Source organism: Gekko japonicus, unplaced genomic scaffold (assembly GCF_001447785.1).
Source record: "Gekko japonicus isolate JY-2015 unplaced genomic scaffold, Gekko_japonicus_V1.1 scaffold47, whole genome shotgun sequence".
Taxonomy (NCBI): Eukaryota; Metazoa; Chordata; class Lepidosauria; order Squamata; family Gekkonidae; genus Gekko; species Gekko japonicus.
Genome location: NW_015165235.1, coordinates 2434370 through 2459041, shown reverse-complemented (window position 1 = coordinate 2459041; position 24672 = coordinate 2434370). Strand labels below are relative to the sequence as shown.

Genomic DNA, 24672 nt, shown 5'->3' with positions numbered 1-24672 from the left:
GCAATCTTTGCAGATTCCTCCTTCCCACTGTAGACCCCGCACACACTGTTTCTGGTGGTGCATTGACCCAAAGAAGCACAGTTTCAGGCAACATGGTGTGCTGGAGGGGGAGGCAGGGAAATTGCCTACCTCTCAAACATGACTCCACACGTGCTTAGAATCCAAGCTAATGTATTTTATTTTGCCCCAGCAAGTACCTCACCAACCATACAGGTACATACTGGCAATGATTTTTCAATTTCAAAAGTTTGCAATGATCCATCAGATATACAAATAACCAACCATATATTTCAATTAATGTAATTTATTTTTAAAGAACTGTGGAGGAGACATTACCAAAACACTTAGAATTTAACTTGCCGTTGAATGTAACAATGGGCGAGAAGATAAACTCATACAACTAGCATGTTTGTAGTTTTAGAGCGGGACTTAAACTCATACAACTAGCATGTTCGTAGTATTTAGAGCGGGGACTTAAAGCTTGCTGACTAATGGCTCGGAAAATGCAGATTAGCAAAACAGCATATTTAAATATGCTGTAAAATATATACAGCCATACACATAGATACACACTTGGCAAGTCAGTGTGTTAGAACTATTGAAATGATCGAATGCTGTCCAAAACTCCCCTAAAGTTCAGGGAGGAAAATATAAAATTTAAACTAGATGTAAAATTATTTACAAACATTTTAAGGGGTTTTGCCCCCCATTTCTCAGTAATAAAAATGCAAGTCTGGCTCTAACGTAATACTGTAACTGTATTTTATTTTCTTCTTCAGCACATTTTCATCTATGCTAAGGTTAGCCTAACTTTGCGGTGGCCAAATGGCCGGTCGTTCAATTCATTAACAGCTGCCATGGCCTCATCATAATTCACCAGAGCAAGGGTAGCTTCTCCAGAAGGCAATCCATAATCATTGTGATGAATAGAAAGTGATTCTGGTATGATCTTATAGCCATGGAAGAAATCCAGAATTTCATTAGGAGTCGCTCGAAATGGTATATTCTTCATTTTGATCAGTGTGACGCGATCAGAACCACCACGGAAATTAGAGTCGGGCATAAAGTGCCCCTCAGGGAAACCTCCAGGATTACCTTCACTGTGGAAATCTGGAAAAGATGGAGGACCTCTAAAACGATCAGGTGAGCACAGGAAGTCATCAGAACATCTATAATCAGACGGATGCTTTAGGTTTCCCTGCGCTGCTGGCCCTTGAGAACCACCTGCATAAAAATGTTCACTTCTGGCATGTGCATGGGGGTGAGCCTGCATTTTTTCACTAGACATTGATGAGATGTGAATTCCAAATTCCTGCATTTGCTCCTCAGGTATACACCTTAGTAGTACTTCTGTTCCCAAAAACCGTCGACGATTTAAACTCTCGGCTTTCCGGGCTTGATCTTCAGATCTGAATTTGACCAGTGCTTCTCCCAATCCAATTCCTTTGTCATCATAAAGCAAATGTATGTCACTGTTATCAATATTAAATCCTGCAAAGAACTTCTGAACTTCAACATTTGTCACATCGAATGGAAAGTTCCTTACATATACGCAAGTCTTTTGGCCAGCATATCCATCCCTTTTTTCCTTTGCATGGTGATGCCTTTCTGATGATCTTTTACTTCCTGAAGGTTCAATGATTTGCAAAATTGATTTTTTAGAAGTGGGGAAAATGAGAACTGCTTGACCAAAAAGATTCTCCTTGTGATACTTCAGTGCAGTCTGATATTCGCTGAATGATCTGAACAGCACAAACGCTTCCCTTTTTTTTTCATAGTTACTATCTGACTTTAAAAGTGTAATGTCACGGTTAGTTATATCTAGCTCTCTGAAGAATACTCTCAAATCTCTTTTCTCAACAGCAGGTGACAGATTTTTTATATGTATATAAAACTCCGTACTGTTTGATGAATGAGGCAGGGTGGAATGGGAGAGAGGTGAACGGGAGCGTGCCGCAGCTGTCCTCTGAAGAGAGCCTGAACGGGAATGCACCACAGCTCTCCTTGAAGGAGATGTTGAATGAGAGCGTGCCAAATATCTCCTTGGAGCAGACGGTGAACGAGAGCGTGCCAAATATCTCCTTGGAGCAGACGGTGAACGAGAGCGTGCCAAATATCTCCTTGGAGCAGACGGTGAACGAGAGTGTGCCAAATATCTCCTTGAAGGAGACGTTGAATGAGAGTGTGCCAAATATCTCCTTGGAGCAGACGGTGAACGGGAGCGTGCTACATGTCTCCTTGGAGGAGTCCTTGAATGTGACTGTTGTCTTGCAGGCATGTAATTTGATTCTCTTCTTGAATATTCTCTGCTTGGAGAACTTTCCTCATTTAACTGAGCAAAGCTTTTGAAAGAATTATCCATTTGCTCATCTCCACTTCTACTGTACTTAAACCATGTTCCTTTATTAGAGGGACGTACTTCTATATATCTTAAACCCATATACTCCCGATTACGTTGCAGTGCTTTCACGGCATCATTTGGTGTAGCAAATTTTACCACACAATCACCACTTGGTAGATCATTCTCATTTTGTAACAGGATCACTCCCTCCACTTGCAATTCTGAGAAGAAATTAAGGACATCATCTTCTGATGCTGTGTAAGGCAACCCACGAAGAAACACGTACACATTTTCCGAGTTAAATGACTCTTTCTTGGACTGATTAGAAATTGATTTTGAAACCTCTGTATCACTGTTATGAGAACCACTGGAATGAAAGTCATCCTCCACGTGATCCAGGGAACCATAGCTGGATTTTCCAATTCCTTTTTTAATCGCTGCAACTAGGTTTGAAAGGTTCCCAGCTCCTGAATTACTAGAACCTGCCCATCTAGACCCAGTTCCTGTCTCTCTCCCACCGTGATCAGATCTGTTTCGACTAACGTCTATTATATGCTGCATTTCAGTCTTGCTGCTGAGGAAAAGCTCAATACGTGAATCCTTGACAAATCCTCCTGAAAAGCTCATTCCTTGTCGTGCATCTTCATCTGTTGCAAAGATAATAAAGGCTTCCCCTTTTTCTCCTCCAATGATATGTACACCTCCATCAGGAATTTCCAATCCTGAGAAGAAACGGCGAATATCTGCAGAACCCGCAACAACAGGAAGCCCCTGTAAACGGATGACTACTGCCATTCTGAGCTCAACTCACAGCAATAATCACCTGTGGACAGAAAGGTATACATGATAGCAAACCTTTAGTACCCTGCAAATATAAGAGCTATACCTCAAGATGTACCTCTCCAAAGAGATATCCTAACCTTGATCAAAGTAAGCAATTTGTTTTAAAAAGCCCTCCTGTGTACATAATCACAAGGCACCTATTTTTTACACTGAAACTTAGAACAAGTAATGATTCCATCTGAAATTTTACACTGTTACGTCACCATTCCCAAACAGTAATATCGACTATCTGCGATAAGGTATTTAAAAACATTTCTATCATATGTTATAGCTTGTCAGAACGTCCATATAGAGATTAAAACACAGGACAACTCTGGCCTTGCATTCTTGCCACCCAATATCAAAAAGCCTAGAAATACTCATGACCAAGAAAAAATCTCATAAATTTACCAAAACCAACATGGAATTTCCATTGGATTTTCAGACATCATGATCTACCAACAGAATAATGAACCAAATTCAGCCATTCTTCAACTCTGTTACGATTGCCTATGATTAAGATATCCAACTGTGTATCTTCCACCCAGCAAAAACACGTGACAAAAGGCCATCAGCTAGAACAATATCAAATGTGAAGCTCTAGAAGCTTACCTGTTTCACTTGGTAGGCCTGATAAAAGTCTGAGAAATCAATTTAACTGTGGAAAGAAAATGAAACATAATTAATGGCTAACAAACAGTTTGGTTTACATATTGTGCCACATTACTAGGGTATTTCAATAACCATGAACAACAATAACGAGTGAAAAGAGAAATGTTGGTGGGTGGTCTTGAACTAAGTTGCATCCCCATTCCAAGGGATATACAAAAAGAAGAAAAATGTCAACTGAAGAGCATGCTGGCTGGTATATCCATTTTTTAAAACATCCAAATATTACAAATGACTTCAGTAAATGACAGAAATATGCCAAGAGTAGTCTTCAATAGGTCCACACAGAGCTGAAAATTGAACAGCCCACTCAGCACTGGTAATCCTTGAAAGATGACGTCCCAAATAAAAATAGATGTCCAGTTCTTCTAAAATCCTTACGCTTTCAAAATAGTTGGCAAGATTTTCACTTCAGTTGAATTTTCCATCAAATGTCTGAAGATAATAGTTCAGCAACTGTTTTTTTAAAATCCCCAATGCTGATATTCTAGTAAAATACACAGATTAGGCTCTTTCCAGTTTACCTACTAGTGCTTGTTATCCCACTAGAAACACACACAAAAATCCAAAACTTTCCATCCTCTAGGACCTAAATGCATCACAAAGTTTAAAAACCCTGAAAAATATGCATGACAGTTGCCAAATGACTCCCTGATTGGTCAAAGACAGGAAATTGCAGAAATCCACAATCCAATCCTATGCATGAATACTAGAAAATCTCACTTTCAACAGAGCTTACTCCCAAATAAGCATGCACAGGATTGCAGTCTTGGTCTAATATTTCACCAGCAAAATCTTTTAAGTGGAACATGTGTTCCACCAAACAACTAGAATCCAAGTGGTCTGTGCCTTGTCTCCAGCACACAAAAAAGACCAAGGACTGTGAAGTTAAACAACTGTATTCTTGAAGGGGGGGATCCTTCAACCACATATAAGCACCCCAAAATGGCATTAAAACTCTGCACAGAGAATTAATTCTCTCACAGTCTGACAAATCTGGTTCGCTTTTTTTATAGCTTGCTTTCTTATCCTCTGAAATCCATAATCCCCACTGACAGCAACAGAATTAGCCAATATCCCCATGCACAAAAAGATTCAAATACAGCAGGAACAATTCTCACTCTCTCACACACATACATATAATAAACCAATGCAAAGACTTTCTGACCACCAAACTTTAAAAAATCCATATCCAGCAAAGAAGAATTGCAAAAAAGTACACAAAAATCAGTATCAAATAAAATACTACATTAACAACAATTAACCTAGGCAGAATTCTTAATAAGCTCTATAGGCAAGACTTGTATTTATTTTTATCAAAACCCCAAAGAAGATGATGTGAAAAGTCAGATCCCATGGCATGGTGAAAAGGCACATGATGCAGAACCTCGTGGAACTGAAGCAGATCTGGATCTCTTCATGACTGGATGGAAGACCACTTTGGAGCCCTATGAACTCCACCTTGAATTCCATGGAAGACAGGATAAAATCTTACAAGCTTGATTCCTACAAACTTTCCATGAGTGCCAGAGGGGCAATTTTGCCCAACTCCCCTCCTCAATGAAGTCCCAGTATACATAGCTTTTTGTCCAATCAAGAAGCACCATTGCCAGTGTGTCACTTTCGGGGTGTCAAAAAGCATCTCTCCTCACTCTTGGGTCAACAGAAAAGCTAGTACACCCCAACACAATGATCAGTTCAAGCAACAGAACAGCCTCCAGGTGACCTATGCAAGATCTAAAATTCTACAAAACAAAAAAGAATTCCACACACTAAACCATATCACTGTGTTTAAACTCTGAAAATAACTTGAATGCAAGAGGTACCATATCTGCAGCTATGATTACTTACATTTAACAAATCCTGAATGCATTTCCTCAGTAACTCTCACTAAGTAAAATGCATTCATGTTAACTTGTAAGTGCCACCTCTATTTCTTCCCACAGCACCACTGTCCATCAAGATACATTTATATCCCCCTCTACAAAGGAGATCACAGTAGAACTCTGTAATATCCTGCCATAATACACGCCTGACAACAAAACCGCTTCCTCCAAACCACTCTCCTGAGCAACGCAGACAGGTGCATCAAGTGCTGTTAGCTTACTGCTTGAGAATATTTGTTGAGAGTAATGTCACACAGCAGTTGTAAGGGAGACATCAAGAAAGATTTTATATATGCAGCTCTGGATGATGCTTGTGTTTCCTTAAATCCGTTGTCGTTTTCACATGACAGATCCTGCATAATCCAATACACTCCTAGGGAAAACAGCTTCCGGAAGATCCAGCGTGCTCCAAGAAATTACCATTAACCAACCAACTGAACAATGAACTCTGTTACTTGGGGAACAGGAATGAGTTTCTTCCAGAAGAGCAGAAAACTAAAATGATCCATGTTAGCGAATTTCTAGCCTCAGCGAGGGGGTTCGTTGTCCCCCTCCTTCCACAAGTCGTCATTTTGCACGCACCAATACACACATCCCAAATCGCCTCAATGTGGCTACATTTACTTAGCATGCCTTCCGCAAATGGGGGGGGCTTATGTGCTGCTGCTTTCCGTTTTGTAGCCACCAACTGGCCTCAGGCCGACTTCCCGATCGGCCACAACCACCACCCCCTATATAGGGGGTGGTGCCACAAGTCGGTGGTAGTCGGAAGGGAGTGTCGCTGGTTCTCGCCCAGCCATGGCCCCCTCCCTCCACGGATCACAACGAAGAAGGGGCGACTCCAGAGGAGAACGCGGCAGACGACAATCCTCCGCACGCTTACTCGGGAGTGAGTCCCCACCGCACTAAGTGAAACTTCCTTCCTAGTAAGCGTGCACAGGATCGGATTTGCCCAGGCGGAAGGCCAACCAGCTTTCACAACGACACACGCACGATCCTGTTCTACTAACCAGGCCCGCAACCGAGAGGAGTCCGGAGAAACCCTTGGCTCCGCGACTGCCGTCAGAGGAACGAACAATGCGTTTGTCCGAAGCGCTACGGCTCCGACAGGCCAAGCTCCACAGCCTCTCCCCTCCGCGCACGACGGTGGCAGAGCGGCTCTCCTTCCCGCCGGCACCACTCCACGGGGAAAAGCCCTTCCGCAAGCAACAAAATGGCAGCCGCGCAGCAATCCCCTTTCCAGGCCACCTCGACGACCGAGAGAGAGCGCGCGCGTTGGCCCGCAGTGACGTTTCCACCCGTCACCCACTTGTGACACGCATGCGCGCGCTGCCGACCGCCCAAGCCTTCACCAATAATCTCTGCTCGGGCTTGTCACCCACTCGTGACACGCATGCGCGCGCTGCCGACCGCCCAAGCCTTCACCAATAATCTCTGCACGGCCTTGTTGTTGTTGTTTTTTTGCGTGTGTGACATATCTTCCGGTAGTGACTACGCGTGCGTGAAAAACTCAACGAATGGTTCCGCTTTACTGAAAAGAATGGGTGTTTTGTTGTAGTGGTTGGCCGTGTGGAAAGTTGACGCGGGCTTTCCGCTTGCATTTCTTTCCTTCCACCCTTTGTATAGGACCGAAGTGATAACGTGTGGTTTTGATTTTTTTTGTGCGTGTGTATGTTCTTAATTGATCATTTTCTTGGAGGAAAATATCAGAATGTTTACGGGTCATTTGGGCCTGGTGTGGCACCTTAATAATCTTAATAAGGCTGCGCACACTTATTTGGGAATAAATTCCGCAGAACACTGTGAGACTTCCGAGTAAAGCAGCATAGGCTGTGGTATCCGCTTTGTTTCAATATTTTTATACGGCCCTATGATTTCTGCCCTGACCTGGAGTGGTCTAGCTAATAACTTAAGAGGATGGGCTTATAAAAAGAGGATGTAAACGAACCTTTGCTGCTGCTACCTCCTCCTGTTTCCCCTGAGTGCGATCGAGCAAAAACAAAGACGGCTCTCCTAGAGGTTTTTTTAGTCCCTCCGGCTCCCCGTCGGTGAGAGTTTTAGTCCCGCCTATAAAGCGGGCAAACCGCTGCGCCCTGCTGAGGGTGGGTGGCGCGGTGGCCATCGTAACCATGGCGACGGCGAGGCGTCTGCTAGGCATGGTGGTCCTCGGGGTAGCCTTCCGCGTGAGGTTTTCGGACGCCCAGAGTTCCTCCCTGCTGTTCCGTGAGCCCCAGAGTTGTGACGGGACCCAGTACTTCGACATCGCCAGCCTGGCTTGCGGCCAGTGCGGATCATCCCAGAGGAAGAGCGCGCAGGGTGAGGCGGTCTCGGCGGCGGTCTTGTTTAGGGTCGCCCCCTTCAGTGCCACTCATGGGACAGGTTCGGGAGGCCCTGACAGCCGGTTTCTTTTAATAGTTCGCAAGGAACAAACATGTTAGTCAGTCATTTTGTATGAGAGACAGGCGAGAGTTTGAAAGAAAAACGGTTTAGTACCTGAGCGAGGTTATACAGCAGTGCAGCCTCACTTCACATTCTCTGCAATTCACGATGCTCTCCTTACTTATATATAAAGGACAGATTTTATGTTCCAGGTGCTCTGAGGATCACACGCATGTGTACTGGTGTTTTAAGATGATGTGTCACCTAAAGCCAAAACTGCTTTCCTTTGCTTCTAGGATGGGGTTTTTTGTTTTTTTTTTGTACATAACAGTAATAGGTGATTGACTAAAAACTCCTGCTGCTAGTCTACTGATTAAATTTGCATTGGGGGAAAACGTTATGGGGTGAGCATAGTTTGTTTTTAGGTTATACCTCCATGCATTTATACATACAGACAAGGGTTGTATGTAATGATCTTCTAAAGTGATGGCATCACTTAAAGACAAAATGATGGCTGTGTGTATATACCTGTTGTTCAGTCACACAGTTGAGTCCAACTCTTCGCGACCCCATGAACCACATCACGCCAGGCCCTCCTGGCTTCTGTTGTTTTCCGGAGTTTGCTTAATTTCATGTTCGTTGCATCTATAACACTGTCTAACCATCTCATCCTTTGCCGTCCCCTTCTTCTTTTACTTTCAATCTTTCCCAGCATCAGGGTCTTCTCCAGTGAGTGCTCCTCATTTGGTTGTCAAAATATTTGAGATTCAGCTTCAGTATCTGGCCTTCCAGGGAACTGTCAGGGTTGATTTCTTTTAGGGTTGACTGATTTGATCTCCTTGAAGTCCAAGGGACTCTCACAAACGTATATATGCACACTCAGCTTTCTCATTATAATGATGATCATTTTTATAGATTCGTATGGGTTGCCATGTTGGTCTGAGGCAGCAGAACAAAGTTTGAGTTCAGTGCCACCTTTAAGACCAACAAAATTTTATTCAAGGTCTAAGCTTTTGTGTGACTGCACATTTCTTCATATACATTGAAATGGAAGTTGCCAGTCCATACATATAGGTAGAAGGTGAGCAGCAAATAAGCATACAGCATAATAAAGGTGTTTAACACATGCAAGGACCAAGCTGGAATAACAAGCTTAGTTTATACGGTCACCATTTGTTTGGATTTAGTTGGGGGGGCGTCAGTGAAGGAAATATACTAGAATCAGACATTGATGGGCAGATGTACCCTTCTTAACTGTGGGATGCTGAGAGTAATTAACCGAGACCCTGCTATCGAGTATAACTTATGGCATATCTTTGTTGTTATTATTATATAGAGATGTTCTATTAGTTTCAGCAGAGATCATTTTCGTGTATGCATAGTTAAGGTTGTGACCAATGCTCCCGCTAAACTGTGGAGTCTTGTGAGCAAAAATTCTACTTTGTGAGCTACTGGCATTAAAGTTGGGAGCGAGCGATTTGGCTACTGCATAATTCAGTTTGCTTTGGAGCCATCCTTCCTGAGCTAAGACAAAAATGTTTGAGCCAGAGGCTAAAAAACTGTGAGCTAGCTCACACTAACTCAGTTTAGAGGGAACACTGGTTGTGGCATAAATCAATTTTTAATCTCAGAAATATGTTGTTTCTAAAATCATGCACTGTATTAATAAATTACTTATAAGTTTAATATTTTAGTTATAGTTTGTAGCAGTTGAGACAACAATTTTTGCATACTTTCAGGTACTTCATGTTCCTGTCTACCAGGATTCAAGTTGGTTTCTGATAATGGTGGCACTTCCATTACCTGTGAAAAATGTCCAGAAAATAAGGTAATATTGTGCTTGCAGTAAGCAAGCTTTTATTGTATACAATGGAAAACTTTTCTATATAAATCAAGATGGATAGCTGTACTAGTCTGTCTGTAGCAGTAGAAAAGAGCAAGTACCAGTAGTACCTTAAAGACTAAGTCCAGTAGTGCCTTAAAGACTAACAAAATTTGTGGCAGGTTATGAGCTTTTGTGAGTCACTGCGCACTTCTTCCAGAGCAGTAACCATGTTAACTGTTCCAGCAAAAATATAGAGGAGTCTTGTATCACTGTACAAAGTAACATCATTAGACTTTTTTTCAGCAAAAGCTTTTGCAGATAAGAGCTCATTTCTTAAGGTGAAATAAGTGGATTCTCCTTGGGCTGTTATTTTTATATTGGAAGTAAGAATAAAGCCAACAAAGAGCTGGGTTTAAGGTGCCATGAAGTGCAGTGAGATTTAAAATATTTTAATCTTTTATTTAGAGTGGAGTCACTCAAGATGGATGGAACTGCATTGCTTGCCCTAAAGGTGTAACTGCTGAAGGAAAATGTAAATGTGCTGCTAATGAGATTTTAGGTAAGAACTTTATGCAGTTGTTCTTCTTGATATCTGATTTTCCTAACAGAGAAAGCCATATCAAAGATTTCCTGTCTTTTCACATGTACTAAATGCAACAAAAATCATACTAATTTTCTGGTGCCCTTGTTTTGTCTCTGCTTTACCAATACTACATAGCATGCTGTGTTGGAGTAGAGATACTCAGCTGTACTTGGAGTAACTTGTCTCTACAACCATTCTGTTTCAGCCAAAATGTTTCATCATGCTCAAAAAGTCAATAATGGAATGGTCACAAGAACAAATTGAGCAAATTAATATCTTGAGCTGCCTTACTAAGTCTGACTATTGGTCTCTGTGTTTACTAATCAGTGTGGTTAGAATGTTGAACTGGGATTTGGGAGACCCAGGTTCAAGTCTGCATTCTCCCATGGAAACTTGCTGAGTGTCCTTGGGCTGGGCACTGGCAGGGTCATTGCAAGGATAAAATAGACCAGAAGAAGGAAAATGATGCAAGTGGCTTTGGGTCTCCACCTGGGCAAAAAGTGGGGTATAAAAGAAGTAAATAATAAATGCTATAGCTGACAGAAACTCATCAGGATCTTGGCAGAGCTTGCTAGCTGACTTTTTTTTAAGGAAATGGCTGGGTTTTAACCTTGAACTTCCTGTATGCAAAGGATTGCTCTGTCTCTGAGCTATAGCCCCTGCATATGGCAATTATTCTGTGACCTGATTGCTGGTGCCCATTAGTGAGGCCTATTTGCATTGAATTGGCAGGATAACAGTTGGGTTTCAGAGAGACCTGTGAATGTGCACAAAGTGTTTTCATGAGTGTTTGGGGAAAGCAAACAATTTTCCGAGTGCACCCCTTCATGCCACATGGAATATCAATCCAGAGGGTCTCCAGTCTTTAAGAAGTGGCATTTGCTGTTGATCAAAGGCTATGAAAGGAAAGGCAAGCCTAGAACATCCCAATGTGGCGTTCCTCAGGGGGCAGTGCTATCCCCGATGCTGTTTAACATCTATATGTGCCCCCTTGCCCAGATTGCCCGGAGTTGTGGGCTGGGTTGCCATCAATATGCTGATGACACCCAGCTATATCTGATGTTGGGCGGCCAGTCGGACTCCACTCCAGATGACTTGCATAGGGCGTTACAGGCTGTGGCTGGGTGGCTCAGGCTGAGTCGGCTGAAATTAAACCCGGCAAAGACGGAGGTCCTGGGGCTGAGTCGGATCGGTTTGGGGTTGGGGCTTCCTCTCCCGGCCTTCGATGGGACGCCTTTGGTGCCAGCGTCGGAGGTTAGGAGTTTGGGGGTGCTCCTGGACTCCTCACTAACGATGGAGGCCCAGGTAGCGGCCACTGCCAAGTCGGCATTTTACCATCTTCGGCTGGCAAGGCAGTTGGTTCCCTTCCTCGTCCGGACTGACTTGGCCACGGTGATCCACGCGACGGTCACCTCAAGGTTAGACTACTGCAACGCTCTCTACATGGGGCTGCCTTTGTCGCAAATTCGGAAGCTGCAACTAGTGCAGAATGCTGCAGCCAGGCTGCTGATGGATCTTCCTAGACGAGATCACATCCAGCCTGTGCTGAAAGCGCTGCACTGGTTGCCAATAGCGTACCGGGTTCGCTTCAAAGTGCTGGTTATCACCTTTAAAGCCCTATATGGCCAGGGACCAGCCTACCTAAGGGACCGCCTTACCCCACATGTTCCCCCAAGGGCACTACGGTCGGGGAGCCGGAACCTATTGGAGGTACCGGCCCCCGGTCCATCAAATTAACCATGACCAAGAATAGGGCGTTTTCGGCGCCGCCACCACTAGACCACCAATGCATCAGTATACCATCGACGCCCGGGAGAACATCTGGATATGGGCATGGATTGCCAAAGCCCTAAATACTTTCTTTTGCATTATGGGCAAGACTGGGACGCTTAGAGGACCGCCATCTTGGTTTTAGCTAGATTTGTTTTAGATAGGTTATAAATTATGATGTAATTTTAATATTTTGTATTGTTTTACTGTTTTACTGTGTTATGAATTATATGTTGTTAGCCGCCCTGAGCCTCCGGGGAGGGCGGGGTATAAATATAAATAATAAATAAATAAATAAATGTGCATACAGAATAACATGAGTAATCTCATGGATCCCAGCTAAGCTTTCCAAATTGTGATGTATGAGTTTTAGGCAATGCAAAATAAATGTGTAAAACGTTTTTGCTAAATTCCAGATGTTCACGTGGCCTAAGAGGTATTGCATGTTATATTACTGTTCATATCCACAATTTTTTTATATTTAGTGGAAAGAGCCATTAATGGTGCATTATTGGATGCTGCATCATGTGTTCAGTGTGAAGGAACAGAGACATCGTTTGCGGCATCAAATGTGCTAGGTAACATGTAAGTAGTCTTGTTGTTATGAACTGGTACTTTGTACAGCGTTGGGATTGGAAACATGATTGACAAATCATAGAATCACAGAGTTGGAAGGGGGCAGATTTAGAACTCGGCACTTATCCTTGTTAAACTGCATCTTGTTCACATCTCTTACTTAATACAAAGAAGAAGAGGAAATGGCCCAAAAATAAATTCTGGAGGAGTAGATATATTTCTTTGTTGTAACAAAAACAGTGGAGAGTTTTATAGCACCTGAATGGTCTGCTGTTGGAAATCAATCATTTATACTTTTGCAGGAAATCATAGTTTGTTATTGCATCTAAATCATGATTTGGTTTTCTGAAGACCATTATCTAGTAAGAAATATTTTATTGGTAAGGACTATGACAAAATTGTAAGTGGCATTGAGCTAGTTTGGAGTAGTGGTTAAGTTCATGGACTGTAGTCTGGGAGAACCGGGTTTGATTCCCTACTCCTCCACATGCAGCTGCTGGATGACCTTGGGTGAGCCATAGTTCTGTCAGAGCTGTTCTTGAAAGAGCTCTCTCAGCTCCACCTACCTCACAGGGTGTCTGTTGTGGGGAGGGGAAAGGAAAGGAGTTTGTAAGCCACTCTGAGACTCCAAGTGAAGGGCAGGGTATAAATCCAATCAATAATTATAATAATAATTAAAAACCTTGGAACTGAAGTGCAAAACTTAGTTTATATGTCTATATTTTGAATAATAATAAGATGGCTGTTCTATGTTTAATAAATTTCATGAGTTACTGCTGATGAAGGAAGATGGGAGATTGTATTGAATAGCTACATAGTATAATTTTTCCTAAAGCTTGATCCAGTTTTGATTAATGAAAGTTTGGATGTGGGAATTATCAAAAACCCTTATCTTGCTACAGTTTGTTTTAATCTTATATTATAAAACCTTATGTTGGAATACTGTTTTTGGTAGCTTCCTCATGTCTTCTGTGTCATGCCCTGTCATCCCTATCATTAGATAAGCATTGCTAGCATAAAAAATAGAGTACTTTGTGCATTGCAGGTCTGTTCTGCTGTGTTGCCTGTGAGAGACAATTCTATTATAAACATTTGGAATCCTGCTTTAAAGTGATTCAGATGTCCTTGGAAATTCCTATCTAGTTTAGCTAGGTTTTCTCTGTCTTATGTTGCTTTTGTTGTTGTTTTTAACTTTTTTAAGTTTGCAAAAGCAATGAAGAGTTAATCAGTGTCCTTCTGTGTATGGCATTTAGTACTGATGTAGCAGCACTGATTTATGCTGGTGCAGTATCTAGACTAACCATGAATGCCAATGCATTGTTTATAATACATTTAAATAGGAAATTGGCATTAGTGGCCATTATAACCTGTTCTAAAGGTTGTTTGACTTTGGTTCAAATCCCATAATTAACCTTCTGCAGTGGTTTCTTTATATTATTCATGTTTATCTTGTCATTTGTAGGTGCATCAGATGTGAACCAACGTTTATCAGTGTAAGCAGGTCATGCCATTGTTCTGAACCAAATATTTCAGTAAGTACAATACAATAGCATAGAAGATAAATGGTATATCTTTAAAAGTAGGTCTTTTTGCTTCAAATATTTATTATTAATTTTATCTTTTCAGACAGGAGGTTTATGTTTTAGTGCCACTGGAAATCTTCCTCCAAAGGGAATCACAACTGTACGTTTTGGAAAGCTTGTAAGTTTTTTCTCAAGCCCTTAATATGCCTCATCACAAGTGTTCTTCAGAAGATGTTTATTTATTTAGTTGGTTAGAAGGTTGATTTATAAACCGCCTTTCTCAGGGCGGTTAACAACAGAAAATCTATACAATTTAAAATCCAAAGAATTAACAGAGCTAAAAAGATTTTCAGATAGCGCTAAAAACAATTTACAAATTACTATCTCACAAATAGATGGAGAAGAAAAAGCAGGATGGGGGAGGGGAAATAGGATGGTACCCATTGCTGTCCTCAACCAAAAGCCTGGCGGAACATCTCTGCCTTGCAAGCCCTGCAGAACTGCACCAGGTCCCTCAGGGTGCAGATGTTATTTGGCAGAGAGTTCCACCAGGTGGGAGCCAGGGCTGAAAAGAGCCTGGCTCTGGTTGAGGACAGCTGGATGTCTTTTGGGCTAGGGATCACCAGTAAGTTATTCTCAGCAGAGCATAAGGCTCTTTGGGGGTCATACCAGAGGAGTTGGTCCTGCAGATATGTGGGACCCAGACCTCTCAAGGCCTTGAAGGTCAGTACCAAAACCTTGAACCCGACCCAGTACTCCACTGGAAGCCAGTGCAGCTGATGCAGCACAGGTTGAATTTGTTCCTAGTCATAAAGGACAAAAAGACAGGCAGTGCAGTTGCCACTGTTCTTTAAAGGAGATATAATGATGAATCTGACCTGGCTAGCCCGATCTCATCAGATCTCAGAAGGTAAGCAGTGTTAGCCCCAGTTAGTATTTGGATGGGAGACCTCCAAGGAGTACCTTCAAGGAATACCAGGGGCGCTATGCAGATGTGGACAATGGCAAACATTAGGATAGATTAATTGCAGTTAGGCTTTTGTTCTTATTTACAGGGCATTACCTTGATATCAGCATGGTTTCTGAAAAACCTGCAGGCATCAGCAGCTGCTTGCTTGGTAAGTTTGGTATAAGCGTTTCCTCTTGAAATTGGATAACTAATAAATGGACCTATAATTTTTGAATTTTATTGAGTCCGAGGCCGGAACATTTCATTGGCACACTGAGTACCAAAATGCCAACTACAGTAGTTTTATTGAGTCCGAGGCCGGACACTGAGTACCAAAATGCCAACTACAGTTTCTCTGCAACTCTGCAAAGCAGTGTGAAGTGGGAGCGGGAAGAAAGGGATAAGGATCCTTCCTGTATCTGCTACTTTCACTGCTGCAAATCACACATTGTTTTGCAGTGGAGAAGCAGCAACCAGAGGTTGCAGTACATGGATTCATCATGGCATATGTAGTTCCTTAAAGAGATTTCTACCTTGCTTTTTTGCTTACAAACAGCCAACAATCTAATATTAAACGATTTTAAAAAGAGCAAGAGTCCAGTAGCACCTTAAAGAGTAACAAAATTAATGGCAGGGTATGAGCTTTTGTGAGTCACTGTTCACTTCTTCAGATATCTTGCTCTTTTCTATTGCTATAGACAAACTAAACGTGCCTACCCATCTTGGTACAGTTAAGCAATACTGAGTGATGAACTGAACAAAATTAAAATATTCAAGATGAAGTCGACAGGAATCAAAGAAGGTCTATTAGGAGTGTTCTTAATTAAGGAGTGACTCTAATTAACATCATCAGCTAAACTCAAAAACTGGTTTACCCAAATACCCTGGTATGCAAGGTCATTTTAACCACCACCTGTCATCTTAGTCCCACATAATCAACACTGCCAGAATACTGAGCAGGGCCTTTTGTTCAGTTGCCATCCTAAACCCATTGTTTTCAGTGGATTTAGAAGGCTGCACCTCTGCTTAAATGGCACTGATAACAATCTAAATGGGTTCATGTGGAAAATGTAGCCCCATGTTTCAGGCTTCGTGTTTTGTGCATGTATTTTAACCTGCCACTGATCTGAATGTAGCCATGTGATGGAATATGTGTAAAGTAAATGTGCCTGACAACTTACTCAGCTTCACATCACAAAGATACTTACTGGGAAGAAACTCCCATTCATAATTTATGCAACATTTGAGAGTCAGTGTTCTTAAATCCTGATGCTAACATACATGTCAATAATTCTATTGATTACAGTAGGTGTAACCTGGAGAGGGCAGAAATAAGTGGTTAGAGAGGTGCATGTTTGGGGCAATTGCTTAAATTTCCCCAATTCAAGTTACTAGGACTCTAAAATTCTTATATTTGGCTGGATCATGCCTTTGTTGTTTCATGTTATTTAGAAAAATAACTTGAATCTCTTACAAATTTGAACATGAAATTATATTTAACACTAAAGATTAGGAATTTTTATTTTCCAATGTTACTTCTAAGTCATCTAAAACAAGTCAGAAGTAAAATGTAATATATGGTCATTAATGTGCCAGGCACATGTTCACTAAGTGAATGACTATAGTGACAAAATAGACCAAAAAAAAGAGTGCTGAAAATAGATTTCTAAAATTGCACATGTATTCCATTTTTAAATACTTTAATGGTCTTCTGATAAATAATTGTCTTTGGCTTGTTTCCTGGCAGCTGTATGCCAACATAACATCTTGCCAAGCACTTGGAAATATGTGTGTAATGAACATGAATTGCTTGAGCTCTGCCAGCACTGATGCATGTGGCCTTTTTCAGTATGTCTTTGCAAATACTGCTGGACTCGGGACTGTTCATTCAATATCCTTTTGGTATGTGGTCTCACTCTATATTCTTTTGACTTGCAAATCCTAATAACATGTTGCGATTACCATGTCAAAGTAGGATATGGGAGACGTAGGTTCATATCCTCACACTGCTGGGGAATTTGCTAGGTAACCCTGGGCAAGTTGTACACTCTCACTCTAATCTACAGTACAGGACAGCTGCAGAGGTAAAATGGGGAAGTAAGAACAGTGTACATTGCTCTGAGATCCTTCGAGAAAGGGTGGGATAAAAATTTCCTAGATTCCTACCTTATGTAAACTAATCACAGGAATGTCGGCTGCAGTAAACGTTATCTTGCTTTTCACAGGAGACAGAACCTTCCATGGCTTTACTATGGTGACCAGCCAGGATTAGCATCGCAGGTTCTTGACACAGCTGAGTTTCCTTCTAGTTTTACTTTTAAAGGAACAAATAAGGTAGGATCTGTGAAATACAAATTAAAAACTTTCTTTGGCTCCAAGCTTATTAGCATGATTTTTTGGTGGGTATTTGTGTGAGTGTGTATGTGCTAGCACGCCTGGAAGTCATGACGACTTCTGGCAACCCCTAGTGGGGTTTAGATGTTTCAGAGAGGTGGCTTAGCTCCTGAGATCTGACAAGATCAGGCTTGCCTGCGCTATCCAGGTCAGGGCAGTTATTAGTGTGATTCTGTTGATGAAATTGCACTGGGGATGAGTCTAGCTCAAACATTTTAATACCTTTATTGTTTTCTCTGGGAGCCATGTAATTTATTGTAATACAAAGTGTTATATTGTTCGAATATGATTAAAGTAGTAAAATGGGAAACTTTCTTGAACTATATTTGGAAGGCTTTATGGGTGTCAGAGATGTGATGACCAATGTTATATGTTTTCAGGTTCAGTTTCTGTTAGTATTTTGAAACATACATGTTCTTATAAAATGTTGTACTAGCACATGGCAGCTGCTTGGCCCTCTTTTGACATAGCATCCTCAGCCACTTTCTCAGCCAAGATGAACACACTGTTGTCGAATTTCTCTAAAACTTATCACGGCATCATAGCACCCCTACAAGTAACTATCAGGAGAAGAAAAGCAGGACTTACAGACAGGAAGATTATACACACGTCTTCATTTTTTGTAGGTGTGATGTAAGGTGCCAGATAATTTCTAGACCTTAACCAAAAGACTAATGGACTTTGATACTTTCACTTGGCATGTTATTCCTGCTGTCTCCAGTTAAAGGTTGTTAGCTAGCAGATGCTGGGAAAGACTTTTCTCTGCCTGAGACCCTGGAGGGCCATTGGCAGTCAGTGAAGACAGTACTGAGCTCTTGGAGCCCATGGCCTGACTCAGTACAAGGGCAACTTCCTGTGTTTCACTTTTATGGCAGCAGTCACCTTGCAATCCACATGGGGTCCTGCTCAGTTAAACAGGATTTTACTTCGATTTAATTGATAAACTTTGTGTTAAAATGTGGTTATCATTCCCAGCCACAGTGTTAATAGCACACTTACATTTGCACATCTTCATGATGCTTTTTGTGTGTGATATAAATAAACACTAAATGGCATAATCTGTTCTTTATTCTTCATTACGCTTTCGTAAGTCTGTTTTACAAAACTGAAGGGGAGCACTGAGTGTAAGATATAAAGGTTCCAGTTCTTTAAAGTGCTTTAATCTTTTGTTGACAGAACATAAAATTGAAATTTGTTGCAGCTTCTTATGATGCAGGGGGAAATTTTCTTAAATGGCAGTATCTAGAAGGTGGTGTTTTACAGGTAAGCTTTTGTCTGTAATGCAACATGCAAGCAATTTGTCTAATTTATATATAGGTTAATATGGTGAATGAAGAACGGGACAAACTTAGCACCTTAGCATTAATTTTGGAAATGTTACCTTTTGTGTCTCAAAAAAACCCCTTTTCAAAGCACCAATTATGGACAACTCAACTTTAGTTCTTTTGTCCCTTTCAGTGCTTTCAGGTGGTCTTCTCCTTTCTCCAGACAATTCCTTTCCCTCTTTAAAGCCTTATCTTTCACCGAAGTCAAATCAGTCCACTTGCCCCTTGCAATCCCATTCCTTTTGTTCTAAACTTATATAGTGTCCAAGTTTCTTGTTTTGCCTTGGGATATATATATTAATTTCCTGAACTCTTTTCTTTATGTAATCGGGGGCGGGGGGCAGTATGGTGATCAGTGAAGGCAATATTTAGTAATGGAGATTCAGCTGGATGCTTGAAAACAGGTCTATGGCAGTGTATGAATTATGTTGGTTTTTATTTTCTGGGTGTAATCCCATTCCTTTTGTTCTAAACTTATATAGTGTCCAAGTTTCTTGTTTTGCCTTGGGAGATACATATAGTTGTACACTCTGTTCTTTATGAACTCTGTTCTTTATGTAATCGGGGGGGCAGTATGGTGATAAGTGAAGGCAATATTTAGTAATGGATGCTTGAAAACAGGTCTGTGGCAGTGTATCAATTATGTTGGTTTTTATTTTCTGGGTGTCCACTACTACGTAACTATCACTTTTAATTCTGTATATCCATTCACTTTGGAAAGTGTGTGTTCAGTTTAGCCCAATTAAAATTCTTCATCTTCCCTATGTAAGTATTTATTTTATTTAGAAAAAGTTTGTCTCATCTCTCCATGAACTTGCCCAAGGCATCTTACAGAACAACAAACCATTAAAATTTATTAATTAAAATCTAGCATTAAAAACCCAGCCCAACATAAAAACATAGACTTTACAAACAGACCCCTGACTGGTTAAATTGAGTTTCCAGATTAAAAATTTATTAAAAAATCAACCCTTTAATTAAAAGTCTGGGTGAACAAATGTGTTTTTTTTGGCCTGGTGCTTAAAAGAGAGCAATATAGCCCCCAGGCAAGCTTCAAGGGGAAGGACATTATAGAAACAAAGTACTACTACTGAAAAAGATCTGTTTGCCAGGGCCAGAAACAAATGGGCACCCAGTGCAGATCTTTTCAGCACCACGGTGATGCCATCCCTGTGCCCTGCCCCCGACAGTAGCCTGGCTGCTGCATTTTGGGCAAGCTGAAGTTTCTAGACTTTTTTCAAGGGCAGCCCCACATATAAAGCTCATTATAGTGATCTAACCTGGATGTAATTAGAGCATGGGTCACCATGGCCAGATCACACTTTTTGAGGAATAGCTGGCATATCAGTTGAAGATGATGAAAGGCACTACATGCTACAGAGGAGACCTGGGCCTGTAAGTAGGTGCCTGCATTCAAATGAGATGACAAATTGCAGTTAGACTGAAGATTCTCAAAAAAGGAAATCTTCAGTCATGCTCTGCGCATGAAGAGATGAGACAGGGAGCATGCAAACATGCCTGTTAACAAGATTCCATGTCACAGGCAAACAGCAGCCTAGGAGATTTTCTGTGAATATATGAGTTTTCCATGACACTGAAGTGAATGGTCAGTCCTTGTTGGTATGGGGCTTAGAGAGTATATTAGAGCCACAGGCAGAACTCAAGTCTTGATCATTTTGTTTTGATGATTTGATTCTTTGCTTTGTTCATTTACTTACATCAATCAATTTATTTTCAGAGTACAACTACTATAATTTTTATTCTGTACTCATTTTTAAAAATAATTCATAACTTGTTAAAAATGATGCAAGGATTTTTTATTCTAAATTCCAAATGTGTCATTCTTTATTTAATGCAGCTTTGTCCTGACACACTGATGAAACTGAATGCTGCTTACATTTTTGGGACAACTTATCAACAAAAAGTAAGCATAACTTTAAATATCAAATGTAAGATGAGACATCAAAAGAGCAATGTGATAGGACTGGGATCAGAGAAATCTGAAAAAAGCAGATATCTACATGTTAGATACATCCAAAATACATTTCTAATAGAGAGAAAGGGAATACAGCAGTATTTAAGCTGAGTACCAGCCTCGCCTATGTGAAATTATTTTCCATGCTCTGCTGGCTATGTGAAGTGAGATAGGTATACCTCTAATGGAGGGAGATAAAATCACAGAACAGTGTAACACAAGTTTTGAAGGTATGTAGTTTTTAAAACAAGAAACACATATTTTCAGATGTCTTAAAACACTTAACATAATTTCACATCTTATTCTTTCAGTGTTTTTAATGCATAGTTTATTAATTTCTACAGAGAACAATAATACAAAATATTAATCTTAATTTTCCTACAGTCTATTATATTATTCACCCCTTTATTAATAGAAAGTATTATCCGGCTTATCCATTAACTCCAATTTTACCTAATTACTAAACAAGGATTACTTCCTATTCTGAAATCATATTGTCTTGTACCACCCGTTACATGTAATTCCATTTAGTTTCCTAAATTCTTCATTCCATAGTCATATTAGTTACAATACACATATTTATGTAACATTGGACATTCTTTAGTTAACTATTTACTATTGCATACTTCCAATTTATTCTTCAGAAAGGCCAACTTCTCCTGAAAAAGAAGACCAAATGGGGCTGCCTCTCATTTCTGGGACCGAAAACTAGGCAGAAAGGAACTCAGCCTTTCCTCCTCCTATGAGAGGGCTTGTCAGGGGGTGTAATGATTCCTTGTTTTGGGGAGTGTGTGTCTCTTTAAATGTTTGGTTGCAGTGCAGTGAATGCAGAGTAGAGTGATTGAGAGAGACAAGTGGGGTGTGATTGGAGGATGACAGAGTGGGGGACGAGTGGTTCTGGGGGCTCCTGTGTGGGTGTCAGTCAGTCAGATATAGAAAAGTCTGTTAGAAAAATCAGTTGGAATTGTTCAGTTAGTGAGTTCAGTCAGTGAGTGTTCTGTTAGTTCTGTGTGGGATCTTAAAGAGTGCAGTGTATATGTCTTCAAAAGTGAGACTCTAAAGAGCTGGAAGGAAGTCAAAATTACTAAGAGCTTAGCTTGTGTGGCTGCCTATAGGAAAGAGAGATTCCTTTAGTGCTGGATCTGAGTGTTAAAACAAAGGACTGTGTGTGTGATACATTTGCCAGACATATTTACAAGTCCCTTATTCCCAAACAGTTACAGACTCTGGGTCACATTACCAGCAGCAAAGGAGAGAAAGTTTGGAATTCCTTAAATTCCTGGTGGCAGCAGAAACTACCCAGTTTACAAAAGCAAAGAACACATATAAAGTGAAAACCAGTCCTCCCAAATAAGAGGACGCCACAGGGGGGCACTCCCCCTCCCTCCTCGTTACACCCACTTTTGAAATTAAAACAGCTTAGTTGCCTTTCAGTGTTTTGAAAGGAAAACACTTATTGTCAATTTCAAGAAAAGAATTTGTAACCTCCAAGTATTTAACAAGGGTTATTGAAATATTCAAGTGGCATTTTGTATTCAGTTTCATTTTTACTTGATTTTTTGTTTTTTTATACAGTGCACAATTTCGGTTTCAAGAATTTTAAAGGACTATTCAGATCCAGTGTTTTATGACGTGTTTCTTGAATATATTGATGAAGAAGATGGACAGCCGTACCTTTGGGCAGTGCCAGTTTTAAACTTAAATCTTCAGTATAATGAAATGTTTGTAAACCGAGGTGAGAATATTGTGTTGCTCTCATATTTTCCTTGAACTATTGTAGGGTCTGTATCTCCAGTTGGAAAAAAATATATGCATCTCCTTATTTTTGGGTCTGCTTCTAATAGTCTATATGAAAGGATTTATTTTAACTTTCCCCGATGTTATTTAACATCTATATGCGCCCTCTTGCCCAGATTGCCCGGAGGCATGGGCCGGGGTGTCACCAATATGCGGATGACACCCAGCTCTTATCTGTTGTTGGGCGGCCAGTCTGGCTCTTACCCGGAAGATCTGGATCTGGTGTTGAAAGCTGTGGCTGGTTGGCTTAAACTGAGTCGACTGAAATTGAATCCGACAAAGACGGAGGTCCTGTGCCTGAGGATGCTGCTAAGCCCACTATCTGACATAAACTAGCACTTCGTATTTTATGTCTTATAATATTTATAATTGTATTGGTCTGTTTTTATCTAATTTCTGTTTTAACTGTTTTATATTTTATGTGAGCCGCCCTGAGCCTGCCTTGGTGGGGAGGGGGGGATACAAATTAGATGAATAAATAAATAAAACTTGTACTTCCACACTTTTTCCCCCCAAAGGCAGTAATATGAATAGTTGGTTCTTAACACGTCGAATGTTTTTGGTGGATACTTTAAGTGGGCGTGAAAATGACTTGGGAAACCAGCCAAAAGTAATTCGAATTGCTAGTGAAATAACAATAAGGTGAGTCTGCATGAAAGTAATTCATACAAATGTAAGAATCCAGAAATCTGGAGTAAATTGCCCACAGTTAACTGTGACCATTCTTTTAAAAAAACATGGGAGAAACATTCGCTAACCTTAGGCGTGCCTAATTGCCAAGAGATAAAAGGCAGGACATCAGACATCCAGTTTACTTCTGGATTCTTACATTAGAGTTAAACATGCTTTAAGCCTGTCCTAAATAGTGAGCTTAAAACACACATATTTGTAGTGAATTTTAGACACAATTTTGTTTCTCTTGCATGAAATGATCTCCTTACCTGAAATTAACATTGTGGCTGTTGTTTCCATGATACACAGAGGATTGAAAGTAAAGCCAGTAGCTTTAGATTCTGTTGACAGTGTCAAAGTATCTCAGCATTTGGTGAGAGGACTGGTTTTTTTCCACATTGACGATTGAAAACTACCTGAGATTATCCTTAAACTAATGGCTGTGGAAAATTATACACTGCTACAAAAGATCACCCTTATTCCTATACCACTATATGTATTTTTGTTGACTTAACACAAATTAGCTATTGGTAGCTTTGTTTGAGACCCGAGTGCCACATGACAGAGTGAGCTCCCGTTTCTGGTCCCAGCTCCTGCCAACCTAGCAGTTCAAAAGCAAGAAATTGCAAGTAGATAAATAGGTACCACTTCGGCTGCGCTGCAAGGCAGCTTTAGTGAGAAATCGCCCTTGGATTCGACTGGCTTTTGAACAAGGGAAACCTTTACCTTTACTAGCTTGTACAAAGGTCTCTCAGTTATTTATCTGGGTCAGAGCAAATTGCCCACACAACTGTGACCTTCCTTGTACATAACAAAGTTTGAGACTAGTGCTTTTAAGACCATCAAAGTTTTATTCTGGGTATAAGCTTTCGTCTGCATGCAGAGTTCTTCAGGTATTTGAGGAAGTGTGCATGCACACGAAAGCTGATACCCAGAACAAAACTTTGTTGGTCTTAAAGGTAACACTGGACTCAAACATCGTTCTGTTGCTTCAAACCAACACGGCTACCCATCTGAATCTATCTTCCTTGTACATAATATGGGAGAAATGATGGCTATCTCTAGGTATAGTTAATTGCTAAGAGAGAAATAAAGGTAAAGGTTTCCCTTGCTCAAGAGCTAGTTGAATGCAACTCTAGGGGGCGGTGCTCATCTCTGTTTCCAAGCTGAAGAGCTAGCGCCATCC

At 40.9% G+C, this 24672-nt stretch overlaps 2 protein-coding genes across 2 annotated transcripts in view; one reads left to right on the top strand and one right to left on the bottom strand.

Moving 5' to 3' along the window:
• Positions 1-299: 299 nt before the first annotated feature.
• Positions 300-4151, bottom strand: RBM12B (RNA binding motif protein 12B). Its single transcript, XM_015409835.1, has 2 exons — positions 3776-4151; positions 300-3164 (listed from the first exon to the last, which is right to left on the bottom strand). The coding sequence occupies exon 2, from the start codon at positions 3134-3136 to the stop codon at positions 791-793; it is 2346 nt and encodes a 781-aa protein (XP_015265321.1). The 5' UTR covers positions 3137-3164; positions 3776-4151; the 3' UTR covers positions 300-790.
• A 2644-nt stretch (positions 4152-6795) lies between these two features.
• The window catches only part of TMEM67 (transmembrane protein 67), a 39829-nt gene continuing 21952 nt past the window's right edge, over positions 6796-24672 (top strand). Inside the window, exons 1-14 of the mRNA XM_015409824.1 lie at positions 6796-6799; positions 7702-8034; positions 9837-9925; positions 10388-10481; positions 12761-12860; positions 14314-14383; positions 14478-14552; positions 15430-15492; positions 17071-17225; positions 17549-17657; positions 18894-18980; positions 20901-20966; positions 22593-22752; positions 23333-23456. Of these exons, the coding sequence (XP_015265310.1) occupies positions 6796-6799; positions 7702-8034; positions 9837-9925; positions 10388-10481; positions 12761-12860; positions 14314-14383; positions 14478-14552; positions 15430-15492; positions 17071-17225; positions 17549-17657; positions 18894-18980; positions 20901-20966; positions 22593-22752; positions 23333-23456 (1529 nt within the window). The remainder of the gene's footprint in view (positions 6800-7701; positions 8035-9836; positions 9926-10387; positions 10482-12760; positions 12861-14313; positions 14384-14477; positions 14553-15429; positions 15493-17070; positions 17226-17548; positions 17658-18893; positions 18981-20900; positions 20967-22592; positions 22753-23332; positions 23457-24672) is intronic.